The following is a 23,007-nucleotide window of genomic DNA, read 5'->3' as shown; positions in this document are numbered from 1 at the left end:
CAGAGGGCCACAGAGAGAAGAGGTTGGGAAGGGGCTGGGTCCAGATCGTCCCAAAAAGGGGCCCTAATGATGCACAAGTCAGTATTTCAAGTGTCCCTTGGAACCGGCCTGGGAAACTGGCCGTTGCTGGTACATTTCATCCAGGAGATAAGGTTTATTGAACACCCATGAGCCAGCAGCGCGAGGCCGGAAAGCCTCACCTGCACGATCTTCCTGTTCTCGTTCACCTCCTTGGTTTAAGGTGACAACACCAAGGCCTGGAGCCCCGGAGAGACCAGGCACGGAGGGACAGGGGCAGTAGAGGGTGCGAACTCGGCCAGTCAAGCTCCGGTTAGTGCTGGTTCCACTAGGTGGCGCTGAATGGAAATGATGATGGACCTTGGCTAGACTTGTGGGGAGGTTTCAGGCATGCTCCTAAGCGAAGCTCAGAGCACCATCTAGAAAATGCACCTGTCTTCTCCACAAAGCGGCTCTTTATGTTCTGGGGAGGCAGTGGTGTGAATGGTCAGGTTTCCAGGGTTCAAATCCAGCCTCTGCCACTTACAAAGTCCACAAATTTTCACAACTTTTGAATTAAGTTAAAAACATAATTGAGAATATACATATGTTTTCGTAATATGGGTCTACTAATGAGGAGGATGAATTTCTTTCTTGGGGGGAGGAGGGGGGATAACTTTCACTAACTTGGGGTTCAAAGTTAGCGTGTTCCCTGTCATCCAATCGATTGCAAATGGTCATGGGTATAAACCATTCTTAGCTTTCTCGAACTGTAAAAAACAGGTGGCAGGCTGGATGTGGCCAGTGGTTTGCTGTCTCCTGACCTAGCGTATTAACTGTATCAACTCTGTTTCCTTGGTGCTCAGTTCTCCTTTGGCTGAATTTTGTGCCATGGTTGTTCTTTAATATTTTCGTCCGAACTGTCTTTCATGAACTGTTTATTCTCATGGGGCAGTGGACTGAATGTTTACATCCCCCCCCAACACATAATTCATGTGCTGCAATTCTAATCCCCGACGTGATGCTGACAGGAGGTGGGGGCTTTGAGGAGTGATTAGCGCACCAGGGTAGAGCCTTCATGAATGGGATTAGTGCCCATTGAAAAAAAAAGGAAAAAAAAGGACCTTAGAGAGTTCCCTCACCTCTTCTGTCCTGTGGGGACAGGGTAAGGAGATGATGGTCTGTGAACCAGGAAGTGGGTTCCCAGCAGACACGAAACCTGCTGGTGCCTTGATCTTGGACTCCCCGGCCTCCAGAACTTTGAGAAATAAATCTGTGGCGTGTGAAAGGCAACCAGTGTCTGGGGATTTGTGATGGTGGTCTGGGCAATCCGAGACGGTCTAAGGCATTTCAGCTGAAATGGGAGACTGCTCTCTGGGGAGACCAACGACCCAGCCACACCATTAATTAACTTTCTGGCCAACTGTCCACATGCATATTTTCTCACCTTCCCTCCTGCTTCTTATCTCAGAGGTGTGCCAGGGTTTTGTTCAGAAAATGCACCTTTTTTGGAGCTTTTCTCTTTTGCTTGGCGGGGAGTATTTGTCCCCATTTTACCGGTGTTGCCGCCCATTCATCGGTTCTGAACACATCTTCCAGGAATTCCTCACTGTTTTGTCTGTCGGGAGTATCTCTTCCAGTTTCCCAACTACGTCACAGATTTAGAGCAGGTAGTCATTCATGCAGAGAACCAGTTCTGGAAGCGGATCCGTCCTGGGTAAAGACTATTTCTGGAACTCCATTATCTTAGCACCTAAAGAGAGTAATGTCCTTGAAAAGAACTTAACCAATGTACTTACATTTGCACACTTTCAACCTAGAACTTTATACGATTGTTATCCTTCAAAAACACACAAACTGGGATTTTCCAGAACCCGTGCTGTGACCTCACCACGTAATATCTCCTGTCGTCACTCTACCCACGGGGACCACCTGACATGGGCAATGAATCTCGCCGCGCCTGCTGGATCTTCCAGCACCAGTGACAATGGGATATGGTCATTGATCCTCAGCAAACCCAGAGGCACGACTGAGAAACAGAAGATCTGATTTATTTATTTTTATTTTTTTAATTTTGTTTTTAAATTTACATCCAAGTTAGTTAGCATATGGTGCAACGATTTCAGTAGATTCCTTAGTGCCCCTGACCCATTTAGCCCATCCCCCCCTCCCAAGCCCCCTCCAGTAACCCTCTGTTTGTTCTCCATATTTAAGAGTCTCTGGTGTTTTGTCCCCCTCCCTGTTTTTACATTATTTTTGTTTCCCTTCCCTTATGTTCATCTGTTTTGTCTCTGAAAGTCCTCATAGGAGTGAAGTCATATATTTGTCTTTCTCTAATTTCGCTTGGCATAACACCCTCTAGTTCCATCCATGTAGTTGCAAATGGCGAGATTTCATTCTTTTTGATCGCCGAGTAATACACCATCGTGTATATATACCACATCTTCTTTATCCATTCATCCATCGATGGACATTTGGGCTCTTTCCATACTTTGGCTATTGTTGATAGAGCTGCTATGAACATGAGGGTGCATGTGTCCCTTCAAAACAGCACATCTGTATCCCTTGGATAAATACCTAGTCGTGCTATTGCTGGGTCGTAGGGTGGTTCTATTTTCAGTTTTTTGAGGAACCTCCGTACTGTTTTCCAGAGTGGCTGCACCAGCTTGCACTCCCATGAGAAACAGATGATCTTAAGACAAAACCTGATAGAGTAATTCTTTGGTTTTGGATGCCTTTGGTATTTAGAATCCTGAATGATTCATCTTCTACTGTATTTGTCTATTTCTTCTGCTTTTTCATTGCGATTTGGGGGTGTGAGGGGAAATACGTATGTTCAGACTGCCATTTCAAAATTGAAACAAGTTGAACTTTATTTTATCGTAGCTTTAAAAAAATTACAAAATAATATTTTTGTGCTACTAAAATCCAGACAATAAAAGATACAGGCTGGGACTGCCTGGGTGGCTCGGTTGGAAAAGCATCTGACTTGATTTCCGCTCAGGTCATGATCTCATGGTTCGTGACTTTGAGCTCTGTATTGGGCTCTGTGCTGACTGCGCACAGCCTGCTTGTGATTCTGTCTCCCTCCCTCCCTGCCTCTCCTCCTCTCTTTCTCTCAAAAACACATTTTCATTTATTTATTTATTTATTTATTTATTTGAGATAAAGCACACACACATGAGCAAGAAAGGGGCAGAGAGAGAGGGAGAGAGAGAATTCCAAGCAGGCTCTGCACTGAGAGTGGGGAGCCTGATGCGGGGCTTAAACTCACGAACTGGTGAGATCATGACCTGAGCCAAGATCAAGAGTCAGATGCTTAACCAACTGAGCCACCCAGGTGCCCTAACACGCATTTTCAATGTATCATTTAGCTTAGTTGATTTTTCTTTTTAGCCTCTTACAAGTTATGCTTTTACAACTTGTGAGGATGGGTCTTTCTAAGCACAACAGGAAACGAGATGCTAAACTGGAAAAGGGTTAACAGATTGTAGCTACTTTAAAAACGAAAACCTGGTTATCTTGATGGCAATGGAAAGCCCTTGAAGGCTTTTTTATTTTAAATACATTTATTTATTTACTATTATTTCTTAACGTTTTATTTTTGAAAGACAGAGTGCAAGCGGGGAGGGGCAGAGAGAGAGGGAGACACACAATCCGAAGCAGGCTCCGGATAGCTGAGCTGTCAGCACAAAGCCCTACGTGGGGCTCCAACCCACTGACCATGTGCGATCATGACCTGAGCCAAAGTTGGATGCTTAACCGACCGAACCAGCAGGTACTCCTAAATACATTTTTTAAAAAGCTTATTTATTTTGAGGTAGAGAGAGCCAGGGAGGTGCAGAGAGAGAAGAGAGAATCCCAAGCAGGCTCTGTGCTACCAGCGTAGAGCCCAATGTGGGGCTTGAACTCACGAACCAGTGAGATCATGACCTGAAGTGAAACCAAGATTTGGACGCTTAACCGACTGAGCCACCCAGGAGCCCCCAGCCCTTGAAAACTTTTTAAACTACGTTTATGTGATCTCAGTTTGTCTTTTCCCTCTGGGATCACCTAGCTCCCAGTTAATTTTTCATATTGGCCACAACTTTTTTTTTTTTTTTTTTACTATTTGCTCTTCCCTGTGATGTTGGTCTCCTTCCATTGGCTGTCGCCAAGCCTTCTAGTATTTTGGCTGCTGGTGATGCATCTGGAGTGGCACGTATGCTGCATAAGGCAGGAGGATGTGGGAAGCCAAGTGATGCGACTTCCTAGGTGCCATGCACCAGGAATTTAAAATCTCTTCCACCCCTGAGAGACGGAGATTTCTCTGGGGAGAAATTGTAATGGAGAGGACCGGAGGTGCCTGTGCCCAAACAGCTAGCCCCTGAGAGACGGAGATTTCTCTGGGGAGAAATTGTAATGGAGAGGATCGGAGGCGCCTGTGCCCAAACAGCTAGAATGTATCAGAGCAGGGATGTAAAATTCTGTTTCTCTTCTTTCCGGCTACAGACAGGAAAACTGAAGGTCAGATAAGGGAAGTGACCTGCCGAAAGCCACATAAGCTAGTGGACTTTCGAGCGAGGGCTCAATCCAGGTCTGGCTCTGGTTTTAAATTTCTCACTGGGCCAAGCTGCCTCTTCCTGATAGAGTTTACAAAATACAGTTAGAGAAACTAGACCTGCGCCACGCTCAGGGGACATTTCACAAAAGGGGTGACCTTTGAGTAGGCCCCGTACTGATTATTAGGTGCCGAGCACATGTCACCTAAGGACAACGCACCCGCCAAGGGAGGCACTACCGACAGCGCCAAGCGCACAGACACGTTAGCTGAGCAGGAGAGGGGACCGGACCCCGGGCCCTAATCACCCCACGGCTCTGCCTCCCACTGTCAGGCTCCACCTCGCGCTCCGACCCTTCTCAACCTCATTCCTGGGTCCTGAAGCCTGCGAGGTTCCCGGGGATGGAGGGCCGGCTCTTCTAGGATCTCCGCCGAGCGCGCGGCGGGCGGGGGGGGGGGGGCCTAGGGAGCGGCCGGGAAAATGTGACCCCGGAAGCAGTCGCCGCGCCGGCGGCCGCGTCTTCGGTTGCCAGAGCGCCGCCCCGGAAGTAGAGCGCGGCGCGCGGCGGGCCGGTCCGCGGGGCGGCTAGCGGCGTCCTGCTGCCGGCGCGGGAGTGGGGCTGGAGGCGGGGCCGGAGCCCGGCGCGGGGCCGCCCTGCCCGGTGAGGTCCCGCAGGTGAGGTCCCGCCGCCGAGGCCGCCGCCTCCCCGGACGAGGGTGTGGCCGCTCCTGGTGGGCGGGTGCGCATGCGCGAGCGAGCGTGGGCGCCCAGGTCTACGCGGCCGCGACCGTGTGGTTTAGATGCTGCTTGCCGGACCCGCGGCCCCCGGGAAGCCTGCGCCGATCACTGTGCCCCTGTTTTTCCTCCGAGTTCCTGTGACTTTCCTTGTGCTGCCCGCTCGTTGTAATTACATTCTTCTTCATATGGGTTATCCCCGCATTTCATCGTTCCTGGGCGTTTCCCATTCATTTGCAGTCTGCATTGTTTCTCTCGGCATCTTTTGCAGGGCGCGGTGTACCTGTGGCGGCAGCTGTGGTCTGGAGACAGATTCGTGTCCCCCGCCCTGCTCGCCCTTCTCTGAGGGATGGGACCTAGGCACTGCCCCTCCCCGTGCCCTCATCACTCAAAGGGAGTGGGAGTGAGTGGGTAGGTAGCCATGCACCCCGTAGAGTAGCTGGGGCATTACAGGGCATTCGTTCCAGAAGTAAAAGTATCCTATTGTAAGCAGTTTACGGTTTGCAGAGAGGTTCTTTGTTCACGAAAACATTTAATGAGCACATTTCAGTGCTGGCTTGTGGCAGCGCTGAGAGGTTGGTCTTGCTCTGTGCCCGGGGGATTACCAATAGTGCTGAGTAGTTGCTGTGGAGGCTGGCACTGCCTCCCGGTGGGGTGTGGACCTGGATGGTGGCCATACAGCGGTGCGGAAAGCCCTTGTTTTTCACTATGAGCTATTGTTTTCTTTAAGGGTGGCATTTTTGTTTCCTTCTCAAGGAAGACCGGCCGGAAAGGAATCGAAATGCCCTTAGAATCCTGGGCTCGTTGGGACTTTGTGGAAAGTGATAGTGACCAGAGTGTTGGGGCGGGGGGTAGTGGGGATGGAGACAGAGAGGGCTCTGGTTTTTGTTGTTGTTGTTGTTGTTGTTGTTATTTTTTTTTTTTTAATGGCTGGACCCAGAAAAGTGCAGTGACTCTATGAATGGAAGTTCTTCCCTCTGTCTGCTTTTTCTCCTGAATGGCTGTCCTGGCTGTAACTGGATGTAGTCATAACTCCGGGATGTGAAAGGCCTTTTGGCAAAGTTCTGTCCTCCTGGGGTTGTGGGTCCAGCTATTCCCCGAGATGTTCTCTCGCTCAGCAGAAATCCGCCCAACTCCAGGTCTGCTTCAGGCCCCTGGAAAAGCTGTGGAATCTGTGGGTGCTTTTACTGGTTTTCTGTCCCCTGCAGGGCTGACGGCCCCTGTGGGGCTGGGCCGTGCCTCGTTCTCTACTTGGCGCAGACAGCACTTGTTTGAGGGTGTGCGGAGGGAATTCCCGTCCTTATTTTTAGTTAATTCGTCAGATATTGATTGAGCACCTGCTGTTGTTAGACAGTATTCTGGACGCAGGGGATTCACTAGGCAATAATGCGGAACAACATGTCTGCTCTCCTGGTGGGAGATGTGTGTGTCAAAGATAGGGAGCCACCAGGGAACCGAGTTCATGAACTAGACCAGTTCTTTTTGAAGATTCTTGTAAAATGTTTCTTGGGTAAGTTTTGAGAGAGAGAACCAGCAGGGGAGGGGCAGCGAGAGAGGGACAGAGGCTCAGAAGCAGGCTCTGTGCTGACAGTGCGGAGAGCCTGACGCGGGGCTCAAACCCACACACCATGAGATCACGACCTGAGCTGAAGTCAGACACTCAACCGACTGAGCCATCAGGCGCCCCTAGACCAGTTCTTTTCAAACTTGGGCAGGGGTAGGAGTCTCACCTGAGAGGTTATTAAGATACAGATTCCTGGGCCCCACCCCCAGAGAGTCTGAGCGTGTGCCTCGGTGTAGGGGTTGGGGGAAGCTCAGGAATGTGTCTTTCTAACAAGCTCCTGTTGGTGCGGCTGCTGCGGGTTCACGGGCCATGCTTTGAGTTGGCCCCGGACCGAACGATCGGGCACAGCCGGGGTGCCACCGGGAAGCAAAGCGACAGCGTGGTGAGTGGTTGGGAATTGGGAAGGCCACTCGGAAAGGCTGACCTTTGCGAAGGGGCCAGATGCAGGGGGAAGAGCAAAGCCTCAAGACAGGATGCGGCTTGGTGGGTGTGAGCAGCTGAAGAGAGCTGGTGCGTGGGGAGACGTGGCCCGAGAGGTGACGGGAAGCCTAGATTTCACGGGGTCCGCCTTGCAAGTCATCGGCAGACTGACAGCTTTATTCTGGGTGCTTTATTCTGGAAGCCCCTGGAGGCTTAGGGGCAGGGTGACGCGATTTGCTTGGTGCGTGTGAAAGGGGTCAGTCTGCTGCCGGGCGGAGAATGGGTGCGTTGGGCTGCGGCCGGCACTAAGGAAGCCAGTGGGAGCCTGCCATGGTCATCCGGGATTACAGGGACGCTGGGGAGAGACATAGACAGATCTGGAATCTTCTGGAGTAGAGCTGGCACGATTTGCTGCTGGATGAATTAGTAGTCACTTCCCCCTCAGGACCACAGTTGAGCTTTGTTGGGGCGCCGACGTACTTTGCCGCTGGGGTCCTCAGCGGATGGGGTGTGTTTCTTGCCTCCCTGGATCAACACCGTCCACGGGCACCTCGTCCCAGGCAGCTATGTGCCTCCCATCACGGACCCGGCACAGAGCGGCTGCCGGTGCTGAGGGGGTGGGTGAGAAAGAAGCTAGGCTGTCGAAGCACAGACCCCAGGGCCATCCCTGTGCCAGCCTGTCCTCATGCTTACGAAGGTCCCACCCACCGGCCCCAGCAGTGGGTCCCACGTCGTGTTCTGAAAATTGCCAACTGCCTGGTTTCCGAATGCCTTTGCCTGGCTGACGTACCTTAGGAGGTGACAACAGTCCGCGATGATTTCGAGCACGGTCAGCGTAGAGATCAGCACACAACTGACTGTTTTTCTGGGTTAGGTTTTCTGATGTTCAGTTTGAAAAGCAGCAGACCGAATGGCTTTAACGCACAGTTCCTGGGAACCACTAGAGAGGTGACCTATCAAGTTCATTGCAGGCTACTGTTAACCTAGCTTTTTTTTTTTTTTTTTTTTTTCCTCTTCTAGGAGGAAGTAACAGGAAGACCATCTGACGTCAGGTATTTTCTTGATTTTTCTAAGGCAAAGGGCTTAGTATTTCTTAGGGTTGGGAAGGAGGCAGCCCCAGCTTCTGTGCCGGGGGCGGATTGGCCAGCTGGCTCCTTCGCCTGTTCCGCAGACCATTTCTGAGCCCCCTTCACTGTGCCTGGCCCCGGCTGGGTGCTGGGGGGACACAAACGAATCAGCCCACCCCCGGCCCTGTGGGTGAACTGACAGTCGACACTGTGGGAGGGAGGCGACTGTGGGTGTCCTCAGGCTGCCATCTGCACTCTGCCCGTTACTCTCGGAGCCCCACTGTCCCCATCTTATAAATGGGGAGAACACCTGCCCCCCGGCAGCCCGGGAGCCAGAACGGTACCCGTGGTAGAGAAGAGCGGGTGCAAACTGCCCAGCTCTGTGCCCCGTGGGTCCTGGTGTTCCGTGAATGGTAGCCGTTGTTTCTAGTGATAACATACAAATGCAGTTACCGACCCCGAGAGGGTGGGGAGGGTCGCCAGCACCCAGCCAAGGGCCCGGTGGGCCCACTGCAGGTGGGGCTGAGTGGAGGAGTGTGCAGGGCCGAATCAGGGAGAGCTGAGGCACTCGTTTCCAACCCAGTGAACCGGAGTCCCTGTGGTGTGCCAGGCCCACACCTGCCGACTGTGCCGTGACCCCCACAGTACCATGAAGGACCTGTGGCTTTCATTCCCATTTTGGGGGGGAGTGCCGAGGCCCCAAGAGAACTCGTGAGCACCCGTGGGCGTGCGAGCACCGGAAACGAACCGTCTCCAGGGTTCAGGTGCAGAGGAACCTGCCATCCGGTCCTCTGGCCCCTCCCAGGCTGCCTCATCGTTGGTTCTCCGTGGTGGTGACCGTGCTGGTTTGGTGCATTTCTGAAAAGAAGTCCTGTGTGTCTTTAAAGGAGAGGTGGCCTGAGTTCGTTTCTTTTTCTTCTTTTTTAACCATCAATAACTGGTCTGCCCTGTCGCCCATCACTGTGCTGTGCTCTCGCTCCCACATGCGTATTTAAAGCCCTTTATGGGTGGAAGTTTCTTCTTCGTCTCCTCATGTCTGGGACGGTTATATTTTGCGTAAGTTTCCGAGGGCCGTACTGCCAAAGGGCCACGAAGTAGGTGGCTCAGGGAGGCGAGAAGTCTGAAATCAAGGTGCCGGTGGAGCCACGGTCTCTCTGAAGAATCTGGGGTGGGTTCCTCGCCTCTTCCAGCCTCTGGCGGACCCAGACTTTTCTTGGCTTGTGTCAGCATCGCTGTGATCTCTGCCTTCATGTTCCCGTGACCGTCTTCCCCGTGTGTCTGTACGACCCTGTGTCGTCACATGGCGTTCTCTGCCTGTGTCTGTGTCCAGATCTCCTTTTTTGTTGTTGTTAGTTTTTTTTAAGTTTATTTATTTTTGAGAGAGAGAGATCGAGAGAGTGAGCGGGGTGGTGGCAGAGAGAGAGGGAGACAGAGAATCCCAAGCAGGCTCTGCACTGTCAGCACCGGGCCCGACGTGGGGCTCGAACTCACCAACTGTGAGATCGTGACCTGAGCTGAAACCAAGAGTCAGACCCTTGACTGACTGGGCCACCCAGGTGCTCCTCCTCCTCCTCCTCCTCCTCCTCCTCCTCCTCCCCCCTTTTTTTTCAAGTAATCTCTACACGCAGTGTGGGGCTTGAACTCATAAGCTGGAGATTAAGAGTCGCATGTTTCACCGACTGAGCCCGCCATCTGGAGATGATGGGGCCGGCCGAAGGGACTGTGAGCTCTGTTGCAAATGCTCCCACCTGAACCTAGAAAGCATCGGTGGGATGAGAAGGAAACAGGTGACTGAGAGAGCCCTCACCTCGCACACTTCTAGAAGGAACGTACGCAAAGAACTAAAACACAAGCCAGGAAGTTGTGTGCCGACTGTATCCCAGGAGAGGGATACAGGAGGTTTGGTGGAGGAAAAAGGTGACCAGAGCGGCTCCCTGGGGGAGGCGGCCTTTGAACCGCGCCTTGTGTGATTGGCGGAGCTGGATCCGGAGCAGCAGCGGGGAGGTGGTGGTGTTCCACCCAAGCAGGGGTGCGCGAAATGAAGTAGTGTCACGGCAGCTCAGCGAGGCCGCGGGAGCCAGAAAGTAATAGAATTCAGAGATACTTAGCACAGTGAGGCCCCGAAGCATCTGGCGGCGTGCCCTTGTTCGGCAGAAGACGTATGTCCCGGATACCGTGGCGAGGCGCGGGCTTGCGGTCTTCTCTGTCTCTCGGTCTTGTGCTGTGTACATTTCGTCTGCGTGTTCGTTTTGTTTTAGGTAAGAACCCGCAGCACGAGTCACTGAAGGAGAGAAATTGGACGTTCCTGTTGGCTCCATAAGTACCTATGGTGGGTCCGGCCTGAGCGATTGGTTTTCCTTAGCACCCGTTGTCCACACGATGGAAAGGGGGAGCCGGGGGCGGGGGGCGGGGGCGCACCAAGAAAACCTCCCCTTGAAGGCTCCGTGTCCTTGCTCAGTAAAGTGAGGATGAGAATATCTGTCCTGTCTGCCTTATTGGTTTTGGGGATCGTGCCTGGGAAGCATTTTCTTTAAATGTTTACTTATTATTTTTGAGAGAGTATGAGAGAGAGAGAGCATGAGCAGGGGAGGGGCAGAGGGAGAGAGGGAGAGAGAATCCCAAGCAGGCTCCGCACTGTCAGCACCGAGCCCGACGTGGGGCTCGATCTCACTAACTGCGAGACCGTGATCTGAGCGGAAATCAAGAGTCGGATGCTTAACCGACTAAGCCACCCGGGCACGACTCCCCCCTTCCCCCCCCCCCCGCCCCCCCCCGGAAGTATTTTCTGACCGTTAAAGCACAGGGCAGGTATCAGGCACTGTGCTGGGTCACCCGGGGTGGGTCAGCACCTGTGCCAGGGGGCAGGGGCGCACTGAGATGTAGGACTTCGCCCCTGCTGGTGGTGGCGGTGATGTGGGCGTTTCCGGCCTGGAGTCTGCAGTGGGACTGGAGGGGGCAGAGCAGAGCTGGAGCCGCACTGGGCAGGGACGCAGGCTCTAGAGGCCGCACTCAAGTGGGGAACCGGGCTCCCGGGCTCCACTGTGGGTCTTGACACTGTGGGGAGTTTGCTCGGTAACAGCCGTGGGGATCTGGCTCCTGTGCTGCCCCTACCGTCGTTCCTGAGCGGTGACTGCTGAGTCTCCACGTTAACAGCCTTACGTTGTCATATGGCACCTTCTGGCCCACAGAGGACGATTACCTTGACCCCGTGGCCACCGGCATCATCCTGACGAAGGCCAGGGAGGCGGAGGACCGTGCGAAAAGAGGTGGTGCTTCAGAGTCGGGTCACCCTCAGTTCAAATCAGGGCACCGTGGGTCCCTTCAGTATGATTTTTTTTTTAATGTTTATTTATTTATTTTGAAAGAGCGTGTGAGAGCGAGCGTGGGCACCCACAGGCACGAGCGGGGGAGGGGCAGAGAGAGAGCCTCAAGCTGGCTCTGTGCTGGCTCGATCTCACGAACCATGAGATCATGGCCTGAGCCGAAATCAAGAGTCAGATGCTTAACTGACTGAGCCACGCAGGCGCCCTGTTCAGTCTGATTCTTTTTTTTTTTTTTTAATTTTTTAATGTTTATTTATTTTTGAGAGAGAGAGAGAGACAAACAGAGTGTGAGCATGGGAGGGTCGGAGAGAGAGGGAGACACAGAATCCGAAGCAGGCTCCAGACTTTGAGCTGTCAGCACAGAGCCCGACGCGGGGCTCAAACCCGTGAACCATGAGATCACAACCTGAGCCAAAGTCGGACGCTTAACCGACTGAGCCACTCAGGCGCCCCTCAATTTTTTTTAATGTTTATTCATTTTTGAGAGAGAGAGACAGAGTGCAAGCAGGGGCGGGGTGCGGAGAGAGGGGGGAACACAGAATCCGAAGCAGGCCCCAGGCTCTGAGCTGTCAGCACAGGGCCCGACGTGGGGCTCAAACTCACGAACCATGAGATCATGACCTGAACCAGAGTCAGACGCTAAACCGACTGAGCCACCCAGGCGCCCCAGCGTTCAGTCTGATTCTCATACAGGTTCTTAATCTTTGAGCTTCAGCTTCCTTACCCATAAGGGGGATGATGACAGTCATAATACCAGATATTTCTTGAGCACCCTGTTCTCAGTGCTTTAACGTGTTCATTCAATTAATCCTTACTATAACCCCGTGAGATGGGTAGTTGCTGCCGTTCCTCGTATTTTACGCCTAAGGAAACAGAAGTTCAGAGAGGTTAAGTAACTTGTCCAGAGTCACACAGCAAGTGAGTGTCAGAACTGGGCCTCAGACTCAAGCCCTAGAGCCCGCACTCTTACCACAGTCCCTCCTCTGACACCGCCATTGCCGGCAGGTGAGGAGGCAGTGGGCTGATTTCACGTGAGAGCCCCGCGGGAGTGCCTTCTCTTTCCCTCTCCGAAAGCAAGCGCAGGCCTGGGGCCATAGTCGGTCAGTCTGAATGGAGCATCCACCACATCCCAGGCACAGTGCTAGGCCCTGGGCACAAAGCAGCGAGGAAGAAAGCCAGCCCCCTTGCCCTCTAGCTGGGACAGAACTGCAGGAGTGCCGAGGGGCCGTGTACCTGTGTACCTGGCGTCAGGGAGGCCTGGTGGAGGAGGTGACATTCACTTATGCTGGCAGGTGGGTGGGCAGCAGCTTAGCCAGGCTGAGAGGGAGGGAGAGTGCCGCTGGCAGAGACAACCAGCACGTGCCAAGGCCCCGGGGTGGAGTGTGGGCAGAGCAGTCCAGTGTGGCGAGAACACAGCAGGTGAAGGAGAAGCAGGTGAGGGGCAGGGGTCTGCGTATCTTAAGCTCACTGGGGAGCCACGGAGACTGGTAGACGGGAGTGACGGGGTCAGATAAACTCATAAGCGTCACGGGCACTTACAGAGAGTGAATTGGAGCGGGGCAGGGGAGGAGGCAGGGGCGCTGGGGGTGCTCACGCTGGGCTAGGCGCTCTCTCCCACCCTTTGGAAGTCAGCTCCAGGGCCTCCTGCTCAGGGTGGTTCTCCCCAGCCACCCTGATGGGCAGCTCCTGCCGTGGCTCTCACAGCCCCAGTGCTGTCCCTGCCTCGTGGCTCCTGTCACAGTGGTGATGTACACTGGGTGGCGATTATCCGATTGCTGTCTTTCTCCCCCGCTTAGGCCAGGATCTCTTAGTCTTGGCCCAGTTGACATTTTGGCCTGGGGGACTTGCTTTGGGGCTGGGGGGGGGGGGGCGTCCTGTCCACTGCAGGGTATTGGGCAACATCCTGGCCTCTACTCACTAGATTCCAGAAGCCTCCCTGCCCCCAGTTGTGACAACAAAAGACGAGGCCAGAGGCGCCTGGCTGGCTCACTCGGTTAAGCATCCAACTCTTGATGTCAGTTCAGGTCATGATCTTGAGGTTCGTGGGTTTGGGCCCCGCATCGGGCTCTGCACTGACAGTGTGGAGCCTGCTTGGGATTATCTCTCTCTCTCTCTCTCTCTCTGCCCCTCCCCTGCTCTCTCTCTCTCTCTCTCTCAAAATTAATAGATAAACTTAAAAAAAAAAAAGAGATGCAGCCAGATGTCCCCTGGGGGCCAGAGTGGCCCCTGGCTGAGAACCACCGCCCAGCAGGTCGAACTTGGGATGTGCGAAGGGGAAGCTTGTGGCCACTGCCGTTTCAAAGCTCTAACAAGTTGACTTCTTCCAGGATTATGGCAGGGAAAGTGAAATGGGTCACTGACATCGAGAAGTCGGTGCTGATAAATAACTTTGAAAAGAGAGGATGGGTCCAAGTGACAGAAAACGAGGACTGGAACTTCTACTGGTAAGTACGAAAAGCAGGAGTTGATTGTTTTTCCGAAGCCTGCTTTTTTCTTTTTTAACATTTATTTTCATTTGTTTTTGAGAGAGAGCGTGCACAGGTGCGCGTGGGGGAGAGACAGAGGGAGAGAGAGAATCCCAAGCCGGCTGTGCGCTGTCAGCACGGAGCCCGACCCTAGGGCTCGGTCTCACAAACCGCGAGATCATGACCTGAGCGGAAATCAAGAGTCGCTCAACTGACTCAGCCGCGCAGGCGCCCCTGAAGGCTTCTTACCAGTCTTGTGAATGGCGGTAGCCCAGGCACAGGCTGTGTTCTCAGAGGGGCACCCCCCCCCGACACATCTTTCATCCCAAGCTCTTTGGGAGCACGCGTTGCGGGGTGCCCTCACACTCCCGTTTACCAGCCTGGCGTCAGAAGTCCCAGGACGGTTCTGTACAACCCGGCCTGGCGAATCCCGTGGGGGGTCGGGTGAGAAGCCAGAGGCCCCTCCTGGCGGTGCCAGTCAGTGCCTTATTGCCCGGCGCTGGGGAAGGGGACCGTGGGGGAGGGGCCTGTGCCTCCCTTGCTTCCTCTCGCAGGGCGGAGGGCGCTGGCTGGACTGGTTAACGACAACCGAAAAGCGAGGGAGACGCACGAACGGGAGAGCAGTGTGTTTGGTGTTGACTCCCCGGTGGTGCTCCTTCCAGCCAGAAAGCTGGGAGCTGTCCTCGCCTTCTGCCCCCACCCCGCCTCCCCCTCCTCGTGGGCTGAGGTCCCGTGTCCTCCCTTGTCCGGGCCTGGTGTGCTCCCCGCTGCAAGCCGGCCTCCACCCTCTGGCAGGGTCGTGCGCCCGAACACAGATCCGTGGTCATCTCGCCGGGCCCCATCCTCCGCAGCTCCCGGGCCCGGCGCCCTGAGCGAACCTTTGAGGGAGGGGAGCTGGTGGGTCTCCGGAGGCCTTTTTACGCTATGCGTCCCCCACTCCCTGAGACCCACTCCCTCCTGTTCCAGCCACTTCCTTCCCCCCCACGCCCCAGTGCAGCAGCCGACACGCTTTCCCCTGCCGACCCGCTAGGACGGGCGGTGCTCTCTGCCTCCTCAGCCCATCCTTCGGGGACGCCACGCATCCGGCGGTTAGACGTCCAGACGCTGGAGCCAAGTCGTGCCTGGCTTTACACCCTGGCTCCCCCGCTGCTGCCTGTGTGGCCCTTAGCAGAGGACTTGACCTCTCCCTTCAAACGCAGCTGTCGGAAGCCTGAATGAGTCAGTAAAGCACAGAGCATGTGGCATGTGATAGCGGCCAGCGGTTGCTGGCCTTCGCACACCACTCCTCGAGCCTCCTGCCCTGGAAGCCACCTGTGCCCCTCCAGCCTCCCAGGCGGCTCCCCTCAGTGCTGTGCAGCAAGTGCCGCGTGCCAGGATTTGGGATTTCCCCGCCTGTCCCGTCTTTCTGCGCTGCTGTGAACCCGATGACAGTGAGGACCTTGTCTGGCTTGTCCCAGCCTCCCAGAGCCCGGCCCTGGCCCAGGTGCGGTGTAGACTGGCAGCCCGCTTCCATCTCCAGCAGCCACTGCGGGGATGACCCTTTCTCTGCTCCCCTGGCAGCCGAGGATTACCTGTGCTTTAAACCACGATCCAGTTTCCCCGGGGGAGCATGGAATGCAGACGGGGAGAGGCTGGTAGAGAAGTGCAGCCCCTGTGTGGGCTTTGGCATTGGGTTCACGTCCTCGAAGGTAGAGCGAAATAATGTAGCCAGAGCCCTGCTTCACGGGAGCTCTGAAAGAAGAGAGTTTGGTACTTACGCTCTGCGTCCCACGGCTCTGTGCCATGGGCTTAGCCAGTTCTCAGCGAGCCCTTTTGGCTTCTCTGGGTAATTAATCGGCGCTGGGGAGGGTGTCGAGCGACTCCCTGCTTCCTACCACGGAAGAAGCATCTTGGAGCCAGTCTTCACAAGACAGAGAGAGAAAAGAGCGGAACTGTGTAACTTTGGCTCTTTGGTGCCTTAAGAGCTCCTGTCCTAAGTACTCTGTGTACCATCGAGTCTTAAAAATTGCTTAGGGTAAAGGGGCGCCTGGGTGGCTCGGTCGGTTAAGCGTCCGACTTCGGCTCAGGTCATGATCTCACGGTCCGTGGGTTCGAGCCCCGCGTCGGGCTCTGTACTGACAGCTCAGAACCTGGAGCCTGTTTCAGATTGTGTCTCCCTCTCTCTGTGACCCTCCCCCGTTCATGCTCTCTCTCTCTCTGTCTCAAAAATAAATAAACGTTAAAAAAAAATTTTTTTTAAAAAATTGCTTAGGGTAAAATACCGGAAACAACTAAATGTCAGATGGTTAGGAAAAGGTAACCAAGTTAACCGAGTGGATTATGGTGCAGCCATGAAAATAATTAGGAAAATTATAAAGCAATTTGGAAAATCGTATAACAAAAAATCTGAAGAAAAACCTATTATGAAACTGTATCTGTGTTCTGATCACAGCTTGAGTATAGGGCAGAAAGTAGGAGCACGTGAAACATGGGAGTCAGGGCTGCGCTAGGGAGATGCATTAATCAGCGATTGCCAGATCGATGGCGTGTAACAAACACCACAGAACTTAAGGCTTGAAACGACCATTTGCATAGCACGCGCATTTATCGGTTTGGCTGGTCGGTTCCTTTGGTCCAGCAGGACTTAGCTGATCCTGCCTGGGCTTCCCCTGCTGTCACCTGGGGGGTCCAGCTGGGGCTTGTCTGGTCTTGGATGCCGTTGGCCAGGACCACAGTGCCTTCTCACCACAGATCTCTCGTGGCCCTCCAGCCAGCTGGCTTGGGCTTGCCCTCCTGGGGCGGTCGGGGTCCAGGAGGGAGGGAGGAAGCTCTCAAGGCCTCTCGGTGCTAGTCTCAGAAGCGACACGCCATCGCTTCTGCCTCTTTTTTGGCCAAAGCAGAGCCGAGGTGAGACGGGTCTGGGCCCAGGCCTTAAGAAGCTAGCAGCTTCCGCTTCCTTTATGGGAACCGTCTACCGGAGCCCCAAGCTGCCACGTGAGAAGCCTGGCTACCTGGGCCTCTCTGGCTGGAGGAGCCGTGTTGTGTGTGATAGTTACAGCCACTCCTGGCCTTGCAGCCGTGCCCACCAAGGTGCCAGACATACGAACGACGCCTTCTTGGACCCTCCAAATGGGGTCATCCTCCGGCTGAGTACCACCGAGTGGCCTCGGTCTGTGCCACGTGGAGCAGAGGCAGGCTCGCCTGAGCCCTGCCCAAAATTTTGGTCCACAGGGACACCTGGGTGGTTCGGTGGGTTGAGCATCCAACTTCGGCTCATGTCACGATCTCGCGGTTTGTGGGCTCGAGGCCCACGTCAGGCTCTGCGCTGACAGCTCAGAGCCTGCTTGGGATTCTCTCTCTCGTTCCCTTTCTCTTTGTCTTTTCCCCGCTTACGCATTTTCTCTCTCTCTGTCTTTCAATAAATAGATTAAAAAATTTAAAAAAATGTCTTGATCCACAAAGCCACAAGATCTGATGCAATGGTTGTTGTCTTAAGTTGCTAACACCAGGCACCTTGCTTTGCAGTAAGAGGTACCCAGAATATATCATCACATACCCGAGAGCGGTAGGGAAGCAGCTCATTATCTTGAAAACCGATAAATAAAGGGCAAGAATCAAGCATTTAGTTAGCCTTTCCTCTATGAGCTGTGTTTTGGGGTATCCAGATTGTTGGTGAAGGGACATTTCTCCTTGTAGAGATATTCCTGCTGACACATGAACAAGAAATGCAAGCAGAGGATCACCATCTCGTCGCCCCTAATGACCTAAGGGTCTAGGCCCGCCCAGTATGGGAGCCGCTGAGCTCAGGGCTGACGAGCACTTCGGCGTGGCGGGCCCAGTTGTAGGTGTGCCCCAAACGGACCTGCAGCTCCCCAGGCCTTGCGGTCTGACTCCTGATTTTCAGGTGGCACGGGAGCCAGGGCACTGGGCTGAGGAAGAAGCATGTGAGGACCTAGAAGGCAAGTGGCCCAGGGTCCTCCAGAAACAGATGGCCTAGGGAAAAAGAAAGCAGGGAGACTGTAGGTTAAACGAGTCGGGAGAGAGAGAACAACTCATCAGAAGGCCTGACCCTTATCTGTACAAGCTCTAAAAATACTTATCAGATGACTTGGGAAATATGAGCACTGATTAATATTTGATGATATTCAGAAATCACTGCTGCTTGTTTTTAGTTGTGACAGCAGTGCGAAGTAGGATATCATATCTCTCTTTAAAAATTTTTTTTAACATTTATTTATTTTTGAGAGACAGAGCACAAGTGGGGGAGGAGCAGAGAGAAAGAGACGCAGAATCCGAAGCAGGTTCCAAGCTCTGAGCCATCAGCACAGAGCCCAACGTGGGGCTCGAACTCATGAACCACGTGGGGCTGAAGTCGGATGCTCAACCGACTGAGCCAAGGCGCCCCAGTAGGATATCATATATTAAGAAGTCCGTAACTGTTAGACATTCTTACAGGAGCATTTTGGTTGGAATATCGTGTCTGGGAATTGCTTCCAAATCAGCCAGTGCCGTGGGGCACAAGTGGGGTACAATCAAGACAAGACCGGGTGCCTGGTTGCAGCCCCTAAAGCGAGCAATGGGTTCTCTCACACTTTCCTCTCTGCTTTTGCTTGTGGTTGAGCTCTTTCGTAATGAAAAGTTTGAAAACTCCCCCATCATTCTAATGATCATAGAATCAGAAGAGACCCTTTGGGTGCTTGGGGCCCTCTGTAGGTTGGTGCCCGGGGTGGGGTGGGGTGGGGGCCTAGAGCAAGAAGCCATGCCAGCCTGCCTTGTCTGTGGCTCCCTTGTGAGTGCCAGTCCAGTCCTTCCTGCTCCCTCCCTCCCTCCCTGCCTCTCTGAGGGGCTGGTAGGGTGGAGGGGTGTGTCCGGGAGGCTAGGTTTCTTAGAGGATTAGAGGGAATCAATTTCTTTTTCAACCGTCCTCATTTACTGGGGTGCTGGCCTGTCATCGGTTTCTACAAGAATATGACCCAGAGCCCTTAAATCACCCTGTGATTTTTTTTTTTTTAAGTTTATTGTTTTGAGATGAGACAACGCAACCAGGATAAGGGCAGAGAGAGAGGGACAGAGAATCCCAAGCTGACTCTACACTGTCAGCCCAGAGCCTGATGCAGGGCTCAAACCCACGAACCGTGAGATCATGACCTGAGCCAAAACCAGGAGTCCGACGCTTAACCGACTGAGCCACCACCCAGGCGCCCCTGCCCTGTGATTTTGGTTTAAAGGGGTCCGGGTGCTTCTTGACTTTGGGTGCAAATACTGTGTAAATGATTTTCCGGATTTCAGAGTCTGAAGGAGGCCATTTTTCATTAGTTTGTAATCAGCAGTCAATGGTATCGTTGATTCATCAGTAAGCATTTATCGAGTATCTCCTCTGTGCTGGGCAATGACACCGCCCACTGTAAGACAGACTCAGAATTGCTCCTGCCTCAGTTCAGGTTCAGGTCACAGCCGGTCACCAGACCCAACGCTGTGCCGCTGTGGCCCGGGCATCTCCGGGTCTGGGTGCTGGGACTCAGGGAACAGGCCAGCCCTTCTGGTCACGAGCTTTAATGAGAACTGCCACCACGGGGACCTCCTCTGAGCTTTCGCCCTGCACGTCCCTTCTGTGCTTCTCTTTTAGGATGAGTGTGCAAACCATCCGAAACGTTTTTAGTGTCGAAACTGGCTATCGGCTCTCAGATGATCAAATAGTCAACCATTTTCCGAACCACTATGAACTGACCCGGAAGGATCTGATGGTGAAGAATATTAAAAGATACAGGAAGGAGCTGGAGAAAGAAGGGAGTCCTCTGGCAGAAAAAGATGAAAACGGGAAATACCTCTATCTGGGTTTGTGCCTTTTTCACTGGGCTCGTGTGTTAAATGAATCCTAGAGTTCCTTAGTCACACGAGCTACCGGGATGGCGACGGCTGGCTTTGGTGGGTGAACATGTTCGTGCCAGCTGTGACAGGCGCCTCTCTCATTCCACGTGTGTCTGGAATGGGCAGGCTGGGGCTCACGTTGGGATCTGAGTTTCCATGGGTGCCCAGGGAATGTGGTGCATGCGAGGGAGAGCGTGTCCCCGGTGTGTGGATGGAGGGAAACGGCGTGAGCTGCAAGCTGCATTTTGGGATTCACGGTCACTACCGCATCTGGCTGTTCCCAGGGGGCACGGCGTGTCCCTGTTCCATCTGGTGGGCTGGCCTGCCGGATAGTTCCAGAATCCTTTTACCTACCTGGGAAAAATTGTATAACCAATCTCTCTGGGCCTCCATTTCCTCATCTGATAAATGGGAATGACAACAGGTTGCCGTGGGCATTACAGGTTTGTAAAGCGCTTAGCACACGGGTAATGAGGTTATTGTACGGGGACTGAACGGCACAGGGCCTTGATCTTCAGACGCTGGCTTGGGGCAGAGGGCACGAAGCAGCCTCCGGGAAGGCCGTGGCAGTGTGTTTCCGTCCGTGGCCGCTGTTGGGCTAGCTCACCCGCCGCCGTCCTCTTTTTCACCTTGCAGACTTTGTTCCGGTCACCTACATGCTGCCCGCGGACTACAACCTGTTCGTGGAGGAGTTCAGGAAAAGCCCCTCCAGCACCTGGATCATGAAACCTTGTGGCAAAGCCCAGGGAAAGGGCATCTTTTTGATCAACAAGCTCTCGCAGATCAAAAAGTGGTCCCGGGACAGCAAAACATCTTCGTGAGTGCACCTGCTTAAGATCAGGGCCCAGGGTGTGTGGGTCTGAATCTCTGTCTACACTTACCGTCTGAGGACCTTTTGTTCTGTGGACGCTTACATGCTTCACCTGGGTAAACTGGGGACAGTAAGCAGCACCATCACGGGGGCAAGACGGGGATGGGACAGGCGAACACGGGAGTGTCTGTGATCAGCGACAGGGGTAGCGCGAGGCCGCGTCAGGTCAGGTCTCTGCCCAGCGTTCGAGGGCTCCCCAAAACTGAGATACCAGGCCAGGTGGCTTTGTCTAGGGCCCGCCCTGCCTCTGCGGGTCCTGAACTGTACAGAGGTGCTGGAGGTGGTTCTCTCCCGGAGGGCTGGTGGCTCACCGTTCCTGGGCGTGGCAGGGTCACCTTCTCCCCGTGCGGAGCACTGAAGTTTGAGTGCACGTTGCCGGCCCCCAGGTGGGTCAGGCGCAGGGAGCACTTCCCTGGTGGGTTTCCGGGGCAGGGGGGGGCTGCTGGCACTGTCCTCTGGGGCGGGGTCTCAGGCTTGGGGGCTCCCGCGTGGACGCCAGCTCACCGCCGTCTTCTCCCCCGACGCGACGGGGGCCTTTGGACTCTGCCATCTAATTTTGACCGTCTCCGCCGCCCTTAGGTTTGTGACCCAGTCCACCAAGGAGGCCTACGTGATCTCCCTGTACATTAACAACCCGCTGCTGATCGGCGGGAGGAAGTTTGACCTGCGCTTGTACGTGCTGGTGTCTACGTACCGCCCACTGCGCTGTTACATGTGAGAGTCGCTGGGGTTTTGTCCTGTTGGTCGGCAGCTCACGAGACGCAGCCCTTCAGAGACAAAGTAGATTAGTGGCGTGGGGGGTGACTGCTGGCGGTCACAGGGTTTCTTGGTCGTGGTAGTGGCCCCGCAAATCTCAGGATACCGAGAACCACCGCGTCATACGCTTTAGGCGGGGGAGTCCTGTGGCCTAGGAATTGTACCTTGGCGTGACCGTTCGAAGAAAAGAACCGTAAAAAATGAAAAAGCAGCTCTTTTAACGGCCTGAATCAAAAAGCAGGTCTTTCTATTATTATTTTTTTTAATGTTTATTTATGAGAGAAGGAGAGAGAGTGTGAGCAGGGGAGGGTCAGAGAGAGCAGGGAGACACAGAACCCGAAGCAGGCTCCAGCCTCCGAGCGGTCAGCACAGAGCCCGACGTGGGGCTCGAAGCCGCGAACCGTGAGATCTTGACCTGAGCCGAGGTCGGACGCCTGACCGGCTGAGTCCCCCAGATGCTCCAAAAAGCGGCTCTTGTAAGAGAACAAAGTGTTCGGTCTTATCTGTGCTTCTCCTCAGCGTGCTGACGCGGTCTGAATTCCCACGCAGGTATAAACTTGGATTCTGCCGCTTCTGCACGGTGAAGTACACCCCAAGCACCAGCGAGCTGGACAACATGTTTGTTCATCTCACCAACGTCGCCATCCAGAAGCACGGGGTGAGTGCGTCCCTTCGCTGGAGCTTACGGAAATGGGCTGCTTTTGTGGGTTTCTCTCTCCTTCTTTTCACGTGCGCGGGCGAAGCGGGTCCGGGAGCCGGATTCCAGATGCCCTGGCACTCGTGAGGAGTGGGAGCTTTAAGGATCTGGCACATCAGCCCTTCTGGTTCCGTGGCCGTGGGCACGTCAGTTGGAACTCTCGGAGCCTCGGTTTCTCCATTTGTGAAAGGAGATCCTGTTACCCCCTCATGGGGGTGGCAGAAGGATTCACGAGAGGGCCCCTGCGTGGCCATTCGTTCAGCAAAGTCTCCCTGAGCACCTGTCTGGGTTGGTCTCGTGCTGAGTGCCAGGGCTACGTTGATGGTCCCCACTCACGGAGCCTGGCCCGTAGGGGAAGACGGCTGTCAAGTAATCACACTGGTGAATGTGTCATCACAAACTGAGCCGCGTGCTCTCAAGCTAGGGGACACAGATCCGGAAGAGCATGGAATGAAGTCCCTGGTCCAGGTGGCCGGAGAAGGCTTCCGTGTGCAGAAATGCTCAAGCAGAGACCTGAAGTATAAGCGGGGGTTACCCGGGTGGAGGTGGGAAAGGAACGTTCTAGCAGAGGGTATAGCCTGTGCCAGGATCCCGTGGCAGGAAGGAGCGTTGCAGGAGCTGAGAGATGGCCAGGGTGGCTGGAGCCCCCAGACCGAGGGTGGTGGAGTTAGAGGTGCCTGGTGAGGCCAGCGAGGCCGGGCCCCAGGACCTTGTCGGTTCTGTG

At 54.3% G+C, this 23,007-nt stretch overlaps 1 protein-coding gene across 7 annotated transcripts in view; it reads left to right on the top strand.

Moving 5' to 3' along the window:
• Positions 1 to 23,007, top strand: part of TTLL1 (TTL family tubulin polyglutamylase complex subunit L1) — a 267,977-nt gene that overhangs the window by 231,837 nt on the left and 13,133 nt on the right. The window contains exons 2-10 of one of the 7 annotated variants that reach the window (XM_049626462.1): positions 5,128 to 5,213; positions 8,278 to 8,309; positions 10,583 to 10,653; positions 11,513 to 11,590; positions 13,975 to 14,091; positions 19,718 to 19,926; positions 20,596 to 20,776; positions 21,410 to 21,544; positions 22,136 to 22,244. In XM_049626462.1, the coding sequence (XP_049482419.1) occupies positions 13,979 to 14,091; positions 19,718 to 19,926; positions 20,596 to 20,776; positions 21,410 to 21,544; positions 22,136 to 22,244 (747 nt within the window). In that variant the 5' untranslated portion in view covers positions 5,128 to 5,213; positions 8,278 to 8,309; positions 10,583 to 10,653; positions 11,513 to 11,590; positions 13,975 to 13,978. Of the gene's footprint in view, positions 1 to 4,773; positions 4,930 to 5,002; positions 5,214 to 8,277; positions 8,310 to 10,582; positions 10,654 to 11,477; positions 11,591 to 11,629; positions 11,649 to 13,974; positions 14,092 to 19,717; positions 19,927 to 20,595; positions 20,777 to 21,409; positions 21,545 to 22,135; positions 22,245 to 23,007 lie in introns of those variants that run through there. The other 6 variants (XM_049626466.1, XM_049626464.1, XM_049626468.1 and 3 more) reach the window with 6 other exon arrangements.

Source organism: Panthera uncia, chromosome B4 (genome assembly GCF_023721935.1).
Source record: "Panthera uncia isolate 11264 chromosome B4, Puncia_PCG_1.0, whole genome shotgun sequence".
Taxonomy (NCBI): domain Eukaryota; kingdom Metazoa; phylum Chordata; class Mammalia; order Carnivora; family Felidae; genus Panthera; species Panthera uncia.
Note: the sequence above shows the minus strand (reverse complement) of the source record. Positions and strands in the feature narration are given on the sequence as shown.